The 15,585-nt window shown below is 35.3% G+C and overlaps 1 protein-coding gene across 15 annotated transcripts in view; it reads right to left on the reverse strand.

The window, feature by feature from the left end:
* SIPA1L2 (signal induced proliferation associated 1 like 2) overlaps positions 1–15,585 on the reverse strand; it is a 730,143-nt gene that overhangs the window by 178 nt on the left and 714,380 nt on the right. For all 15 annotated transcript variants that reach the window (XM_053711127.1, XM_053711126.1, XM_053711122.1 and 12 more), the window contains 2 exons: positions 3,707–3,788; positions 1–892 (listed from right to left, as the gene is read on the reverse strand). The exon at positions 1–892 is cut by the window's left edge and continues 178 nt beyond it. In XM_053711127.1, the coding sequence (XP_053567102.1) occupies positions 746–892; positions 3,707–3,788 (229 nt within the window). In that variant the 3' untranslated portion in view covers positions 1–745. The remainder of the gene's footprint in view (positions 893–3,706; positions 3,789–15,585) is intronic.

The raw sequence follows: 15,585 nt of genomic DNA on the forward strand, positions 1-15,585 counted from the left end.
GCATTTACAAGAAATTAGTTTGCAACCATTAGGCATCCTAATACAGGTAGTAAATTAATTAATTTAGTTTATTTTGTGTGTGTGTGTTTTTTTTTTATTATGCAAACTTCACATCTACTGTACATTGTAATTAAATGTAGAGTGGGCCACCCCATTTTTTTTACAAGGCTGTACTTAACATAAAAAATTGTAATATTACAGACACTATTTATATATTCAGGCACCATTTCTTCCTGCAAATAAATAACTTCCAATACAACTGTATCAAACATATCAATCACATTTCTTCTAATATGTTTTTAACAAAGTCTTTGTCTACAAATTGTATATTCATTCTTATTGCTCTGACAATGCATTTGTGAAAATTAAGCTACTGTACATAGAAAAAATAGAGCACCATTTGACGTATGTTTGGCTAGTTGAATATTTGTACACATATGCAATATATTCAATCTATATTTCAATTTATTCACAAAGGAAATTTTGTATACTCCCTAAACAGAGATGTAATCAAACAGAATTCTATATGAAACTATTACATTCATCTTTAACGCTGACAAGTACCCACTGCTTATGAAAGATTAAAGAACATTTACAAAGATGATTATACGACCCTTCGTCACTGTCTGAATATTGACATGAACAAAAAGTGGTAGAAATAAATCACACATCTATGGGGGATATTGCCACATTATGCTATAACAGTTCTGCAAAGCCTTTGCTAATTTGTGTTGTTGGACGATAATTAAGATTTCTTGTCCGCCGAACTGAAAAACCATTCTGTGAATTTTCTCAGTTGTGCTGAGGCTGTCTGAGACTCTTCTTGAAGCCTTATATTATGTTGTCGCAAGTGGTGAACTTCGGCCTGCAGCATTGCCTTGTCTTCTTTTTCCTGAGAAAAAAAGTAAATTTGTATTAATTCTAATTATTTGTAAAGTGTCAAGATATTCCATAGGTTTGCAAGGTGACTTATGAATTGAACACCATCACCCAAAACAAATATTAAAAATCGCTATACAATTAAATAGTCCCTTTTCCAAAACTATCTAGAGTGAAATTTTCAATGCTCTTGTGCAATATGGTACCTGTGGGGACCAAGAACAATTAACTTGTGATGAGATGTGGTTAGGCCTAAATGTCCACAATGACATGTTGGGCCTATGTACCAAAATGCAGCCACAAATGCTACTTGAATAACATTTATTTTAGAGATCTCTATTTAACCCATATTTGAACTGAAATGCACTTATATTTAGGTGGTGGGTCTATGAAGGGAAGCAAACAATTTTTACACAGCCTGCAGATCTGTCAAAATTATTCATATGCTGGCTCCTGACATATATAAGCTACGTTGGGATATACATTTTTTACATACCCACTCTACTACTGGCAATGTATATATACTGGGAGCCATCATGTAAAATGTTCTGCTGATGTTAATTTTTGAACCATACCATCAATTAACAATGATTATTTATTTTATAAATTCAAAAATTGGGGGGTTAAAGTTGTTTATCATTATTAACACAAATATATAAATAATATGGTTGAAAAAATATATAATTGGGAAGCCATAGATTAGACTAACCAATTCTAGTATAATATTTAGGCGTTACGTAAATAAATAAAACATTTTATATGTAGTGATCATAAATATAGGCAATATGTTGCAGTTAAAGCCATTTAGAGAGTCCCATGAGATGTCTTGTAGACTTAGACCAACATACTTGCCAACATGAGCAGTAAGTGCATCACACATTGACCAAGAAAGTTTTCAGTCTTCAAGTTATATAATATGAGGTGAAAAATAAAATCTATTTGTGTGTGAGATCACAATTTGTCAGTATATAGGTTACCATCAAAAGACATTTTAAGTCATTTGCTGCCTTCAAAAAAGATATATTACGGATATCATACAACTAGCTCCATATTGGGATTGAATATACCAGCAACAATGAGGCACTACACATGTGTACTATGTTTGACAACATTTACCAGTATGATTGTGGAGAGGAGCCCACATGATTGGCTGTCAAGATACAGAACTTTTTGCTGATTGCCAATGTATCTTGTGTATATGAAGAGCATACAGCTTAAAGGCAGATATATATGGAGGTCTACTTAGGACTAGCCATGTGTGTGCCACCTTCACTCCCAAAGCTTTCAACCTCTATTAATGTTATAGACTGTTGAACAGAGATTGTGTACACTGAGCCTGAAGGCAATGTTAATTATGTACAATATCATCTCTGATGACTAACCCAGAACTAATACATACAACGTGCAATTTTACATCAATATGACCTGCTCTTTTTTCTTTCAAACATTTCAATACACAAATGTCCATGGATGTGTAGAGGCCCATGAACATATATTTGCTTGGGAAGAGCATATAGTTTTCCACAGTACCACTCCTGGCTACAATAGTGAACCAAATACGCAGCACAAATATAAAAGGCTATTTTTCTTCCAATTGACCTGCAATGAAGTTCCCCAAAAGAAGGTGCCTCTAGGTAGAAGCTCCCATTTTCAAATGTGATATCAAGCAATGGGAGTATAGTGTTAAAGGGACACTAAATCCAATTTTTTTCTTTCATGATTCAGATAGAGCATGCCATTTTAAGCAACTTTCTAATCTACTCCTATTGCCAATTTTTCTTCGTTCTCTTGCTATCTTTATTTAAAAAGCAGGAATGTGATGAATAGGAGATGGCCCATTTTTGGTTGAGAACCTGGGTTATGCTTGCTTATTGGTGGGTAAATGTAAGCCTCCAAAAAGCAAGCGCTATCCATGGTGCTGAACCTAAAATGGGCTGGCTGCTAAGATTTAAATTCCTGCTTTTAAAATAAAGATAGCAAGAGAAAAAAGAAAAATTGATAATAGGAGTACATTAGAAAGTTGCTTAAAATGTCATGCTCTATCTGAATCATGAAAGAAAAAAAAAAATTGTGTTCAGTGTCCCTTTAATAATGCCTCATTGAAGAACCAAGGCTCAACTTTCATTTCTGTGGCTCGGGAAGGGGGGAATTGTGAGTGCACCTGCATAAATCATATTTCCCTCACTTCTGCTTTGACATCTATGCTTACTGGCTGGCGGCTTCTGGGTCAGGCGGAAATGAAAACAGAAACATTTAAATAGGTTTTGACAGCAGATAAGAACCTGAAGACCCACACACTTTGGACAGATTTTATAACGTAGTTAAGTGTATACTTAATGCTTAGGATAGCTTTACGCATATCCCAAGCATTCTTCAACTCTTTTACACGGACTGTCCTTACCCCTTTATTGAAAGACTATTCCATCAAGCTTCAGATCATGAACCCTTGTCCTTGTGTTGCCTTTTTTGTGAAAACTGATTTCACCATGATATCATATCAGCTATTTTCTCTCTGCTTACCTATATATATATATATATATATATATATATATATATATATATATATATATATATATATATATATATAGTAAGGATGTCTTTCCTTGATTAAACAGTCAGAGTAGGCAAAAATCACATGCAACGGCATAAAATGTATTTAGCACAAGTACTCAGAGCACATTATATATAAACACATTGATTTTAAAAGGAACAGACTAAGATACCTTTGTATAGTTGGTAGGCATGTGTTTCAGTTCATTTGTATGATAGTAGTTATTAACTGAAACAAGAAAGATACATTTTAAACATATACTAAATAATTTCTTACCTTCAACAGGTCAGTTTGCAGTTGCATGAGAATAACTTCTAGTTGGTTCACTTTGCCTGTCAATGTGGAGGAAGTGTCTGGCCTATTAGAAGAGGGAAATTAAAAAAAGAAGAACCAATGACTACCATTAACATAACAGCGGAGTCTTGAGTAGGGATGAACGAATGTTATTGTAGAAATTCGATTTACTTAATAGAATGTTGATAAGAACGAATATTCTTAAAAATTTGATTTTCGAATGTTATTTACAGTTTTCAAATGTCACATTCAAATTTGAATGTCACATTCGAATTCGAATATTACATTTATAAAACCCAATTGTAGACTAGAAACACTATTTAGAATTCGAATGTCACATTCAAATCGAATTTCACATTTGAATCGAATATCACATTTGAATCGAATATCACATTTGAATTCGAATATTACATTTAAAAATACAGTATTAGACTAGAAATACTATTTCGAATTTGAATGTCACATTCAAATCGAATATCACATTTATTAAACACAGTTGTAAACTAGAAATACTATTTTGAATTCGAATGTCACATTCGAACTTGAATATTACATTTAAAAAACACAGTATTAGACTAGAAATACTATTTCAAATTCGAATGTGACATTCGAATTCGAATGTAGCATTCAAATTCGAATATTACATTTATTAAACACAGTTATAGAATAGAAATACTTTTTCGAATTTAAATGTCACATTCGAATTCGAATGTCACATTCGAATTTGAATATTATATTTCGAAATTGAATGAATACATAGCTAAACATTCTATTATTCGAACGAATATTTTCAAATTTTATTGAAAATTTTTAAAACGAAAATTCGAAAAACATAATTTATGTAAGAACTTACCTGATAAATTCATTTCTTTCATATTAGCAAGAGTCCATGAGCTAGTGACGTATGGGATATACATTCTTACCAGGAGGGGCAAAGTTTCCCAAACCTTAAAATGCCTATAAATACACCCCTCACCACACCCACAATTCAGTTTAACGAATAGCCAAGAAGTGGGGTGATAAGAAAAAAGTGCGAAAGCATATAAAATAAGGAATTGGAATAATTGTGCTTTATACAAAAAAATCAAAACCACCACAAAAAAGGGCGGGCCTCATGGACTCTTGCTAATATGAAAGAAATTAATTTATCAGGTAAGTTCTTACATAAATTATGTTTTCTTTCATGTAATTAGCAAGAGTCCATGAGCTAGTGACGTATGGGATAATGATTACCCAAGATGTGGATCTTTCCACACAAGAGTCACTAGAGAGGGAGGGATAAAATAAAGACAGCCAATTCCTGCTGAAAATAATCCACACCCAGAATAAAATTTTAATGAAAAAACATAAGCAGAAGATTCAAACTGAAACCACTGCCTGAAGTACGTTTCTACCAAAAACTGCTTCAGAAGAAAAAAACACATCAAAATGGTAGAATTTAGAAAAAGTATGCAAAGAGGACCAAGTTGCTGTTTTGCAAATCTGATCAACCGAAGCTTCATTCTTAAACGCCCAGGAAGTAGAAACTGACCTAGTAGAATGAGCTGTAATCCTTTGAGGCGGAGTGTTACCCGACTCAACATAGGCATGATGAAATAAAGATTTCAACCAAGATGCCAAAGAAATGTCAGAAGCTTTCTGGTCTTTTCTAGAACCGGAAAAGATGACAAATAGACTAGAAGTCTTTCGGAAAGACTTAGTAGCTTCAACATAATATTACAAAGCTCTAACAGCATCCAAAGAATGCAATGATTTCTCCTTAGAATTCATAGGATTAGGACATAATGAAGGAACCACAATTTCTCTACTAATGTTGTTAGAATTCACAACCTTAGGTAAAAAATTCAAAAGAAGTTCGCAGCACCGCCTTATCCTGATGCAAAATCAGAAAAGGAGACTCACAAAAAAGAGTAGATAATTCAGAGACTCTTCTGGCAGAAGAGATGGCCAAAAGAAACAAAACTTTCCAAGAAAGTAATATAACGACCAAAGAATGCATGGGTTCAAAAAGGAGAAGCTTGAAGAGCCCCCAGAACCAAATTCAAACTCCAAAGAGTTAATGACAGGTTTTATACGAACCAAAGCTTGTACAAAACAATGAATATCAGGAAGATTAGCAATCCTTCTGTGAAAAAGAACAGAAAGAGCAGAGATTTGTCTTTCAAGAAACTTGCGGACAAACCTTTATCTAAACCATCCTGAAGAAATATAAGTCTTCCAGACTCTATAATATATCTCTCTAGATACAGATTTACGAGCCTGTCACATAGTATCAATCACAGAGTCAGAGAAACCTCTTTGACCAAGAATCAAGCGTTCAAACTCCACACCTTAAAATTAAGGTTTTGAGATCCTGATGGAAAAAAGAACCTTGAGACAGAAAGACTGGTCTTAACGGAAGAGTCCACAGCTGGCAAGAGGCCATCCGGACAAGATCCGCATACCAAAACCTGTGAGGCCATGCTGGAGCTACCAGCAGGACAAACGAGCATTCCTTTAGAATATTAGAGAATACCCTTGGAAGAAGAACTAGAGGCGGAAAGATATAGGCAGGATGACACTTGTAAGGAAGAGATAATGCATCCACTGCCTCCGCCCGAGGATCCCTGGATCCGGACAGATACCAGGGAAGTTTCTTGTTTAGATGAGAAACCATCAGATCTATTTCTGAGAGTTCCCACATTTGAACAATCTGAGGAAATACCTCTGGGTGAAGACCATTCGCCCAGGTGCAACATTTGGCGACTGAAATAATCCGCTTTCCAATTGTCCATACCTGGGATATGAACCGCAGAGATTAGACAGGAGCTGGATTCCGCCCAAACCAAAATTCGAGATACTTCTTTCATAGCCAGAGGACTGTGAGTCCCTCCTTGATGATTGATGTATGCCACAGTTGTGACATTGTCTATCTGAAAACAAATGAACAACTCTCTCTTCAGAAGAGGCCAAGACTGAAGAGCTCTGAAATTGCACGGAGTTCCAAAATATTGATCGGAAATCTCACCTCCTGAGATTCCCAAACCCCTTGTGCCGTCAGATACCCCCACACAGCTCCCCAACCTGTAAGACTTGCATCTGTTGAGATTATAGTCCAGGTCGGAAGAACAAAGAAGCCCCCTGAACTAAACGATGGTGATCTGCCCACCATGTCAGAGAGTGTCGTATAATCGGTTTAAAGATATTAATTGAGATATCTTTGAGTAATCCCTGCACCATTGGTTCAGCATACAGAGCTGAAGAGGTCGCATGTGAAAATGAGCAAAGGAGATCGCATCTGATGCGGCAGTCCTAAGACCTAAAATTTCCATGCATAAGGCTACCAAAGGGAATGATTGTGACTGAAGGTTTTGACAAGCTGATATCAATGTTAAACTTCTCTTGTCTGACAAGGACAGAGTCATAGACACTGAATCTATTCTAGAAACCTAAAAAGGTTACACTTGTCTGAGGAATCAATGAACTGATTGGTAAATTGATCCTCCAACCATGAACTTGAAGAAACAACACAAGTCGATTCGTATGAGATTCTTTGAAAATGAGAAGACTGAGCAAGTACCCAGATATTGTCCAATAAGGAAATACCAAAACCCTGTTCTCTGATTACAGAAAGAAGGGCACCGAGAACCTTTGAAAAAAATTCTTGGAACTGAGGCTAGGCCAAACGGTAGAGCCACAAAACTGGTAATGCTTGTCTAAAAAGAGAATCTCAGACACTAAAAGTGATCTGGATGAATCAGAATATGTAGATACACATCCTGTAAATCTATTGTAGACATATAATGCCCTTGCTAAACAAAAGGCAGGACAGTCCTACAGTAACCATCTTGAATGTTGGTATCCTTACATAACGATTCAATATTGATAGATCCGGAACTGGTCTGAAGGAATTGACCTTCTTTGGTACAATGAAGAGATAAAATAAAACCCCAGCCCCTGTTCCAGAACTGGAACTGGCATAATTACTCCAGCCAACTCTAGATCTGAAACACATTTCAGAAATGCTGAGCCTTTGCTGTGTTAACTGGGACACGGGAAAGAAAAAAAATCTCTTAGCAGGAGGCCTTAACTGAAGCCAATTCTGTACCTTTCTGAAACAATGTTCTGAAACCAGAAATTGAGAACGGAATTGATCAAAATTTCTTTGAAGAAAACGTAATCTGCCCCATACCAGCTGAGCTGGAATAAGGTCCGCACCTTCATGGGTACTTAGGAGCTGGCTATAGGTTTTCTAAAGGCTTGGATATATTCCAAACTGGAAATAGTTTCCAAACTGATACCGCTCCTGAGAATGAAGGATCAGGCTTTTGTTCCTTATTGTGAGGAAAAGAAAGAAATGATTATTAGAACTAAATTTACCTTAGATTTTTTATCCTTTGGAAAAAAAGTTCCCTTCCTTCCAGAAACAGTTGAAATAATAATTTATTACCCTGGAAAGAAAGGGAAAGCAAAGTTGACTTAGAAGACATATCAGTATTCCAAGTTTAATCCATAAAGCTTTTCTAGCTAAAATAGCTAGAGACATATACCTGACATCAATTCTAATGATATCAAAAGATGGTATCACCAATAAAATTATTAGCATGTTATAGAATAATAATCATGCTATAAAATTATGATCTGTTACTTGTTGCGCCAAAGCTTCTAACCAAAAAGTTGAAGCTGCAGCAACATCCGCTAAAAATATAGCAAGTCTAAGAAGATTACCTGAACATAAGTAAGCTTTTCTTAGAAAGGATTCAATTTTCCTATCTAAAGGATCCTTAAATGAATTACTATCTGCCGTAGGAATAGTAGCACATTTAGCAGGAGTAGAGACAGCCCCATAACCTTAGAGATTTTGTCCCAAAAAAACTCTTGGCACAGGATATAATTGCTTAAACGTTTAGAAGGAGTAAAAGAATTACCCAAATTATTCCATTCCCTGGAAATTACTTCAGAAATAGCATCAGGGAGATTAAACACTTCTGGAATAACTACAGGAGATTTAAAAACCTTATTTAAACGTTTAGATTTAGAATCAAGAGGACCAGAATCCTCTATTTCTAATGCAATTAATACTTCTTTAAATAAAGAACGAATAAATTCCATCTTGAACAAATACAAAGATTTATCAGCATCAACCTCTGAGACAGAAACCTCTGAACCAGAAGAACCATTATCAGTATCAGAATGATGATGTTCATTTAAAAATTCATCTGAAAAAAGAGAAGTTTTAAAAGACTTTTATGTAAACTAGAAGGAGAAATAACAGACATAGCCTTCTTAATGGATTTAAAAAATAAAATCTCTTATGTTTATCAGGAACACTCTGAAAATTAGATGTTGACGGAACAGCAACAGGTAATGTAACAGTACTAAAGGAAATTTTATCTGCATTAATAAGTTTGTCATGACATGCAATACAAACAACAGCTGGAGAAACAGATACCAAAAATTATAGCAGATACACTTAGCTTGGTAGCTCCAGCAGTAGACAGCGATTTTCCTGTAGTATCTTCTGACTCAGATGCAACGTGAGACATCTTGCAATATGTAAGAGAAAAAACAACATATAAAGCAAAATTGATCAAATTCCTTAAATGACAGTTTCAGGAATGGGAAAAAATGCCAAAGAACAAGCTTCTAGCAACCAGAAGCACTGAAAAAATAAGACTTAAATAATGTGGAGACAAAAGCGACGCCCTTATTTTTTAGCGCCAAATAAGACGCCCACATTATTTGGCGCCAAAAATGACGCCACATCCGGAACGCCGACATTTTTGGCGCAAAATAACGTCAAAAAATGACGCAACTTCCGGCGACACGTATGACGCCGGAAACGGAAAATAATTTTTGCGCCAAAAAAGTCCGCGCCAAGAATGACGCAATAAAATTAAGCATTTTCAGCCCCCGCGAGCCTAACAGCCCACAGGAAAAAAAGAGTCAAATTTTTGAAGGTGAGAAAAAATGATTAATTCAAATGCATTATCCCAAATATGAAACTGACTGTCTGAAAAATAAGGAAAGTTGAACATTCTGAGTCAAGGCAAATAAATGTTTGAATACATATATTTAGAACTTTATAAACAAAGTGCCCAACCATAGCTTAGAGTGTCACAGAAAATAAGATTTACTTACCCCAGGACACTCATCTACATGTTTGTAGAAAGCCAAACCAGTACTGAAACGAGAATCAGCAGAGGTAATGGTATATATAAGAGTATATCGTCGATCTGAAAAGGGAGGTAAGAGATGAATCTCTACGACCGATAACAGAGAACCTATGAAATAGACCCCGTAGAAGGAGATCACTGCATTCAAATAGGCAATACTCTCCTCACATCCCTCTGACATTCACTGCACGCTGAGAGGAAAACCGGGCTCCAACTTGCTGCGGAGCGCATATCAACGTAGAATCTAGCACAAACTTACTTCACCACCTCCATCGGAGGCAAAGTTTGTAAAAACTGAATTGTGGGTGTGGTGAGGGGTGTATTTATAGGCATTTTAAGGTTTGGGAAACTTTGCCCCTCCTGGTAAGAATGTATATCCCATACGTCACTAGCTCATGGACTCTTGCTAATTACATGAAAGAAATAGAATGTTAGAATGTTATATAAACATTTGAAATTCAATTCGAACGACCGAATGTATTAAAATTTGTTTTAAATTTCGAATTTTTAGAAACATTCGCCCATCCCTAGTCTTGAGCAGAAAAAAAATTTAGAAAATTAAGCCACATAATTACAAAACAAATAACTTCCTACGCAAGGAAACAAAAGCTAGTACCATTGCTGTCAGATTTAAGGAAACTTCACTCTTAAAGGGACATGATACCTAAATGGTGAAGCACTTGAAAGTGATGCAGCATAGCTGTAAAAAGCTGACTTGAAAATATCACCTGAACATCTTTATATCAAAATTTCCTCAGTAGCCCCAGGGGACTTTAAGCCGTAAAACAGGATGCTAGTTCCAGGATTTGCAAGGGAATGTGCAGGCACAGTCATGTTATTTTCCTCCTCAGTTAAAGCAAGTTTACTATGAAATATTGTGAGATTTCCGTGAAATCTCATGAGATCAAAGTAAAGCATTGTGTGACATCAGCACTGATGAAACCGATTGGCTGTTTTTCTTTTTTCTTTGTCAAAAATTCTTCAGTTTACATAAGTACTCTGTAAGCAGTTATCCTTCAGCTGCTGTTAGCAGCAGCTGAAGGATAACTGCTTACAGAGCACTTATGTAAACTGAAGAATTTTTGAGGTAAAACGTCCTCAAAAAGAGAGATGTTCAGGTGATGTTTTCTTTTCTTGTCAGATTTTTACAGTTATGCTGCATAACATTCAAGTGATTTAGCATGTGGGTATTATGTCCCTTTAAAAGAACATTTATGAAGCAGCTGATGCAGCGTAGGAGCCTGAGTGATGCAGGCGCATACGAGCGTGCCTGAAATGCTAATTGAATATCAGTTGTACTTAACCTCTGAGTTAATTCATTCTGGAAGATCAACCAGGATGGCTGAGCGAGAGCAGGCTGTGGAGTTGCAATAATTGCTGCAGTCCGCATTATATGATATAGATATAGATATATATATATATATATATATATATAGATATATATATATATATATATATATATATATATATATATACAGGGAGTGCAGAATTATTAGGCAAGTTGTATTTTTGAGGATTAATTTTATTATTGAACAACAACCATGTTCTCAATGAACGCAAAAAACTCATTAATATCAAAGCTGAATATTTTTGGAAGTAGTTTTTAGTTTGTTTTTAGTTTTAGCTATTTTAGGGGGATATCTGTGTGTGCAGGTGACTATTACTGTGCATAATTATTAGGCAACTTAACAAAAAACAAATATATACCCATTTCAATTATTTATTTTTACCAGTGAAACCAATATAACATCTCAACATTCACAAATATACATTTCTGACATTCAAAAACAAAACAAAAACAAATCAGTGACCAATATAGCCACCTTTCTTTGCAAGGACACTCAAAAGCCTGCCATCCATGGATTCTGTCAGTGTTTTGATCTGTTCACCATCAACATTGCGTGCAGCAGCAACCACAGCCCTCAGACACTGTTCAGAGAGGTGTACTGTTTTCCCTCCTTGTAAATCTCACATTTGATGATGGACCACAGGTTCTCAATGGGGTTCAGATCAGGTGAACAAGGAGGCCATGTCATTAGATTTTCTTCTTTTATACCCTTTCTTGCCAGCCACGCTGTGGAGTACTTGGACGCGTGTGATGGAGCATTCTCCTGCATGAAAATCATGTTTTTCTTGAAGGATGCAGACTTCTTCCTGTACCACTGCTTGAAGAAAGTGTCTTCCAGAAACTGGTAGTAGGACTGGGAGTTGAGCTTGACTCCATCCTCAACCCGAAAAGGCCCCACAAGCTCATCTTTGATAATACCAGCCCAAACCAGTACTCCACCTCCACCTTGCTGAGGACTGGAGCTCTCTGCCCTTTACCAATCCAGCCACGGGCCCATCCATCTGGCCCATCAAGACTCACTCTCATTTCATCAGTCCATAAAACCTTAGAAAAATCAGTCTTGAGATATTTCTTGGCCCAGTCTTGACGTTTCAGCTTGTGTGTCTTGTTCAGTGGTGGTCGTCTTTCAGCCTTTCTTACCTTGGCCATGTCTCTGAGTATTGCACACCTTGTGCTTTTGGGCACTCCAGTGATGTTGCAGCTCTGAAATATGGCCAAACTGGTGGCAAGTGGCATCTTGGCAGCTGCACGCTTGACTTTTCTCAGTTCATGGGCAGTTATTTGCGCCTTGGTTTTTCCACACGCTTCTTGCGACCCTGTTGACTATTTTGAATGAAACGCTTGATTGTTCGATGATCACACTTCAGAAGCTTTGCAATTTTAAGAGTGCTGCATCCCTCTGCAAGATATCTCACTATTTTTGACTTTTCTGAGCCTGTCAAGTCCTTCTTTTGACCCATTTTGCCAAAGGAAAGGAAGTTGCCTAATAATTATGCACACCTGATATAGGGTGTTGATGTCATTAGACCACACCCCTTCTCATTACAGAGATGCACATCATCTAATATGCTTAATTGGTAGTAGGCTTTCGAGCCTATACAGCTTGGAGTAAGACAACATGCATAAAGAGGATGATGTGGTCAAAATACTCATTTGCCTAATAATTCTGCACTCCCTGTATATATATATATATATATATATATATATATATATATATATATATATATATATATATATATACACACATACACATATATGCAGATTTATATTAAAAAAAGCCTATAAAGACAAGATAATAGGCCTTTTATTGCTCTAGGACATTTGATACCTTAAGTTTATATTTACAATCTTCTTCTATTATTCTGAGGCACTAGTAACTACTAAGCAGGTGCAAGAGTTCACAGTGCATACATATATGAGTCTGTGAATGACAAATGTAATTACATTTTGAAATTTGTCAGAAAACAATCGTCTGCTCATTTAAAATTCAGAGTTAGTGCTATTGCATTGTAAAGTCATTATTCACTTGATAATTATGCAATTCTACTGCAATTAATTGTCTTTTAAAGAAGGATACTACGAGCAATTTAGGATTTTTTTCACTTTTACTCCTAATTCTTTATGACAACGTACTACAGACACTATGGTTGAATTACTGCTATAATTAAAGGAAATTATAATGCTAATTTATTTTTATTAATGCATACTGATTTAGCTGAGATGGAAACAAGAGAGTTCATTAAAAGCAGCAATTTTACTTATCTGTTCAAGAACGTATATAAGCACTGCACTAACATTTTTTTTAAAGCACTTTTAAAATGTATCACTGTTTTTTCATCTTAAAATAATATTTCTACGCTAAATAAAAAAAAATATGTTTTGCTGGTGGAGGTGTCAACGTCCTCTACCAAAAGAACTTAGAAGCTGTACTTACCAGCCAACAATCAGTTTGTGCCTTGTTAGTTTTTTTTCTCAATATAAACAGCTTTAACTAAACCTTTTCTTCCATGCAAATATATTTTTTAAACATATTTATAACAAACGCTAAGATTTACCATCACTAAAAATCAAGTGGAGTTTAAGTGATCATATATGTAAAAAAGGGTGCTAAACTCACCCTAAATATGCCGTTGCACATCGCTAAACTCAATGGCTCTTGACGCTCACGGCACATCGCTCTTCTACCAATGAGGTGATGCTTGCACCTCTAAACCAATAGTCGTGTGTGCATACAGAACACTGTCAGCTGACACGCACAGCTATTGGTTTAGAGGTGCAAGCATGACCTCATTGGTAGAAGATAGCTGTGCTGTGGGTGACCGGAGACGCTGAGTTTAGCGATGTGCAACGGCACATTCAGGGTCAGTTTAGCATCTTTTTTTACATATATGATCACTTAAACTCCACTTGATCATTAGTAATGGTAAATCCTAGCGTTTGTTATACGGTTGGCTTTACAATCACTTTAACTACTACTCTTTTAAACAAAAAAGTATGGCAATTTTTTTTTAGATTAATGCCCTTTTAACATTTTTAAACTACATTCTCTTAAAGGGACACTTAAGTCAAAATTAAACTTTCATGATTCATACAGAGCATGTAATTTGAAAAATATTTCCAATTTACTTATATTAACAAAATGTACACAATCTTTTTATATTTACACTACTGAGCATGTGCAAGAATTTGCAGAATATGCATATATGCATTTGTGATTGTCACAGGATACAGGAAATAGACATAACTGAAAACTGTAAGAAAAAAAACTATTACTCATTTGACGTTCAGATTAAGTGCTATTGCATCATCTTTTTAGCGAGCATTTGATGATTATGCAAATCTACTGTATTTACTGGTCCTTTAAAGGGACATTAAACACTAAACAAATGCTAGATAGAATGATGCATTCAAAGAAAAGATTAGTCTGAGAATAACATTATTTTTTAAGTTTCATTAGCTGTTTAAATATTGACAAAATAGGTGTAAAGCTTTAATGTCTATAAAACAATGGGAGCTGCCATGTTGTAACTTAGGTTACCTTCTCTGCTGTAGCCAATTAGGGACAGTTATAGATTGGTCACTACAGTGTACTTCCATTTCTAACAGGAGCTGAAAAGTTACCAATTTTAGAATGGAATTACAGGAAAAGGGGCCAAAATAAATAATAAAGTGTACTGCAGATTTTATATATATATATATATATATATATATATATATATATATATATATATATATATATATATATATATATATATATATATATATATATATATATATATATACACACACACACACAATTTATCATTTTATATTACCATCTCAAAGTGTTTAATGTCTCTTTTAGTATTGTCCATAAAGGTATATAGTTCTTAGGTGTTATTATGAAGATAAATTAAATGCAGATTTTTTTTTATATACTAGTAATACCTATAGATAAAAACAGGTAGAAAATAAACAACATATCTGTCTAATGAAGAGAAAAGAGTAACATAGTTAGACGTCGCTTCATACAACAGTTGCTTAAGCCCTGGGGTGTTAGTTTTACAAGAATTCACAGCACAAATGTATTTTTTTCTGCTGGAAATGTGATGACTCCACTTGTTAAAAACCTGCTTATAGCACAGATGAAAAGTCAAGTACTGCAGGCAATCATTTCAAGACCCAGAGGTTTATCACAGACCTGTTCCTGTGTCACTAATGAGATATTAACCTCTTAAACCAGCAAGTCTACCAAAATCTGATGGCTTATCTTTCATCTGAAATAACATAATTAAATTGAAATTGGAGCCAAGTAATTTGTGCTGGAGTCGCACACAAAAAAATAGCAGGTTAAAGTGATTCTAAAAATGTCAGAATAG

This window comes from Bombina bombina, chromosome 4 (assembly GCF_027579735.1).
Source record: "Bombina bombina isolate aBomBom1 chromosome 4, aBomBom1.pri, whole genome shotgun sequence".
NCBI lineage: Eukaryota > Metazoa > Chordata > Amphibia > Anura > Bombinatoridae > Bombina > Bombina bombina.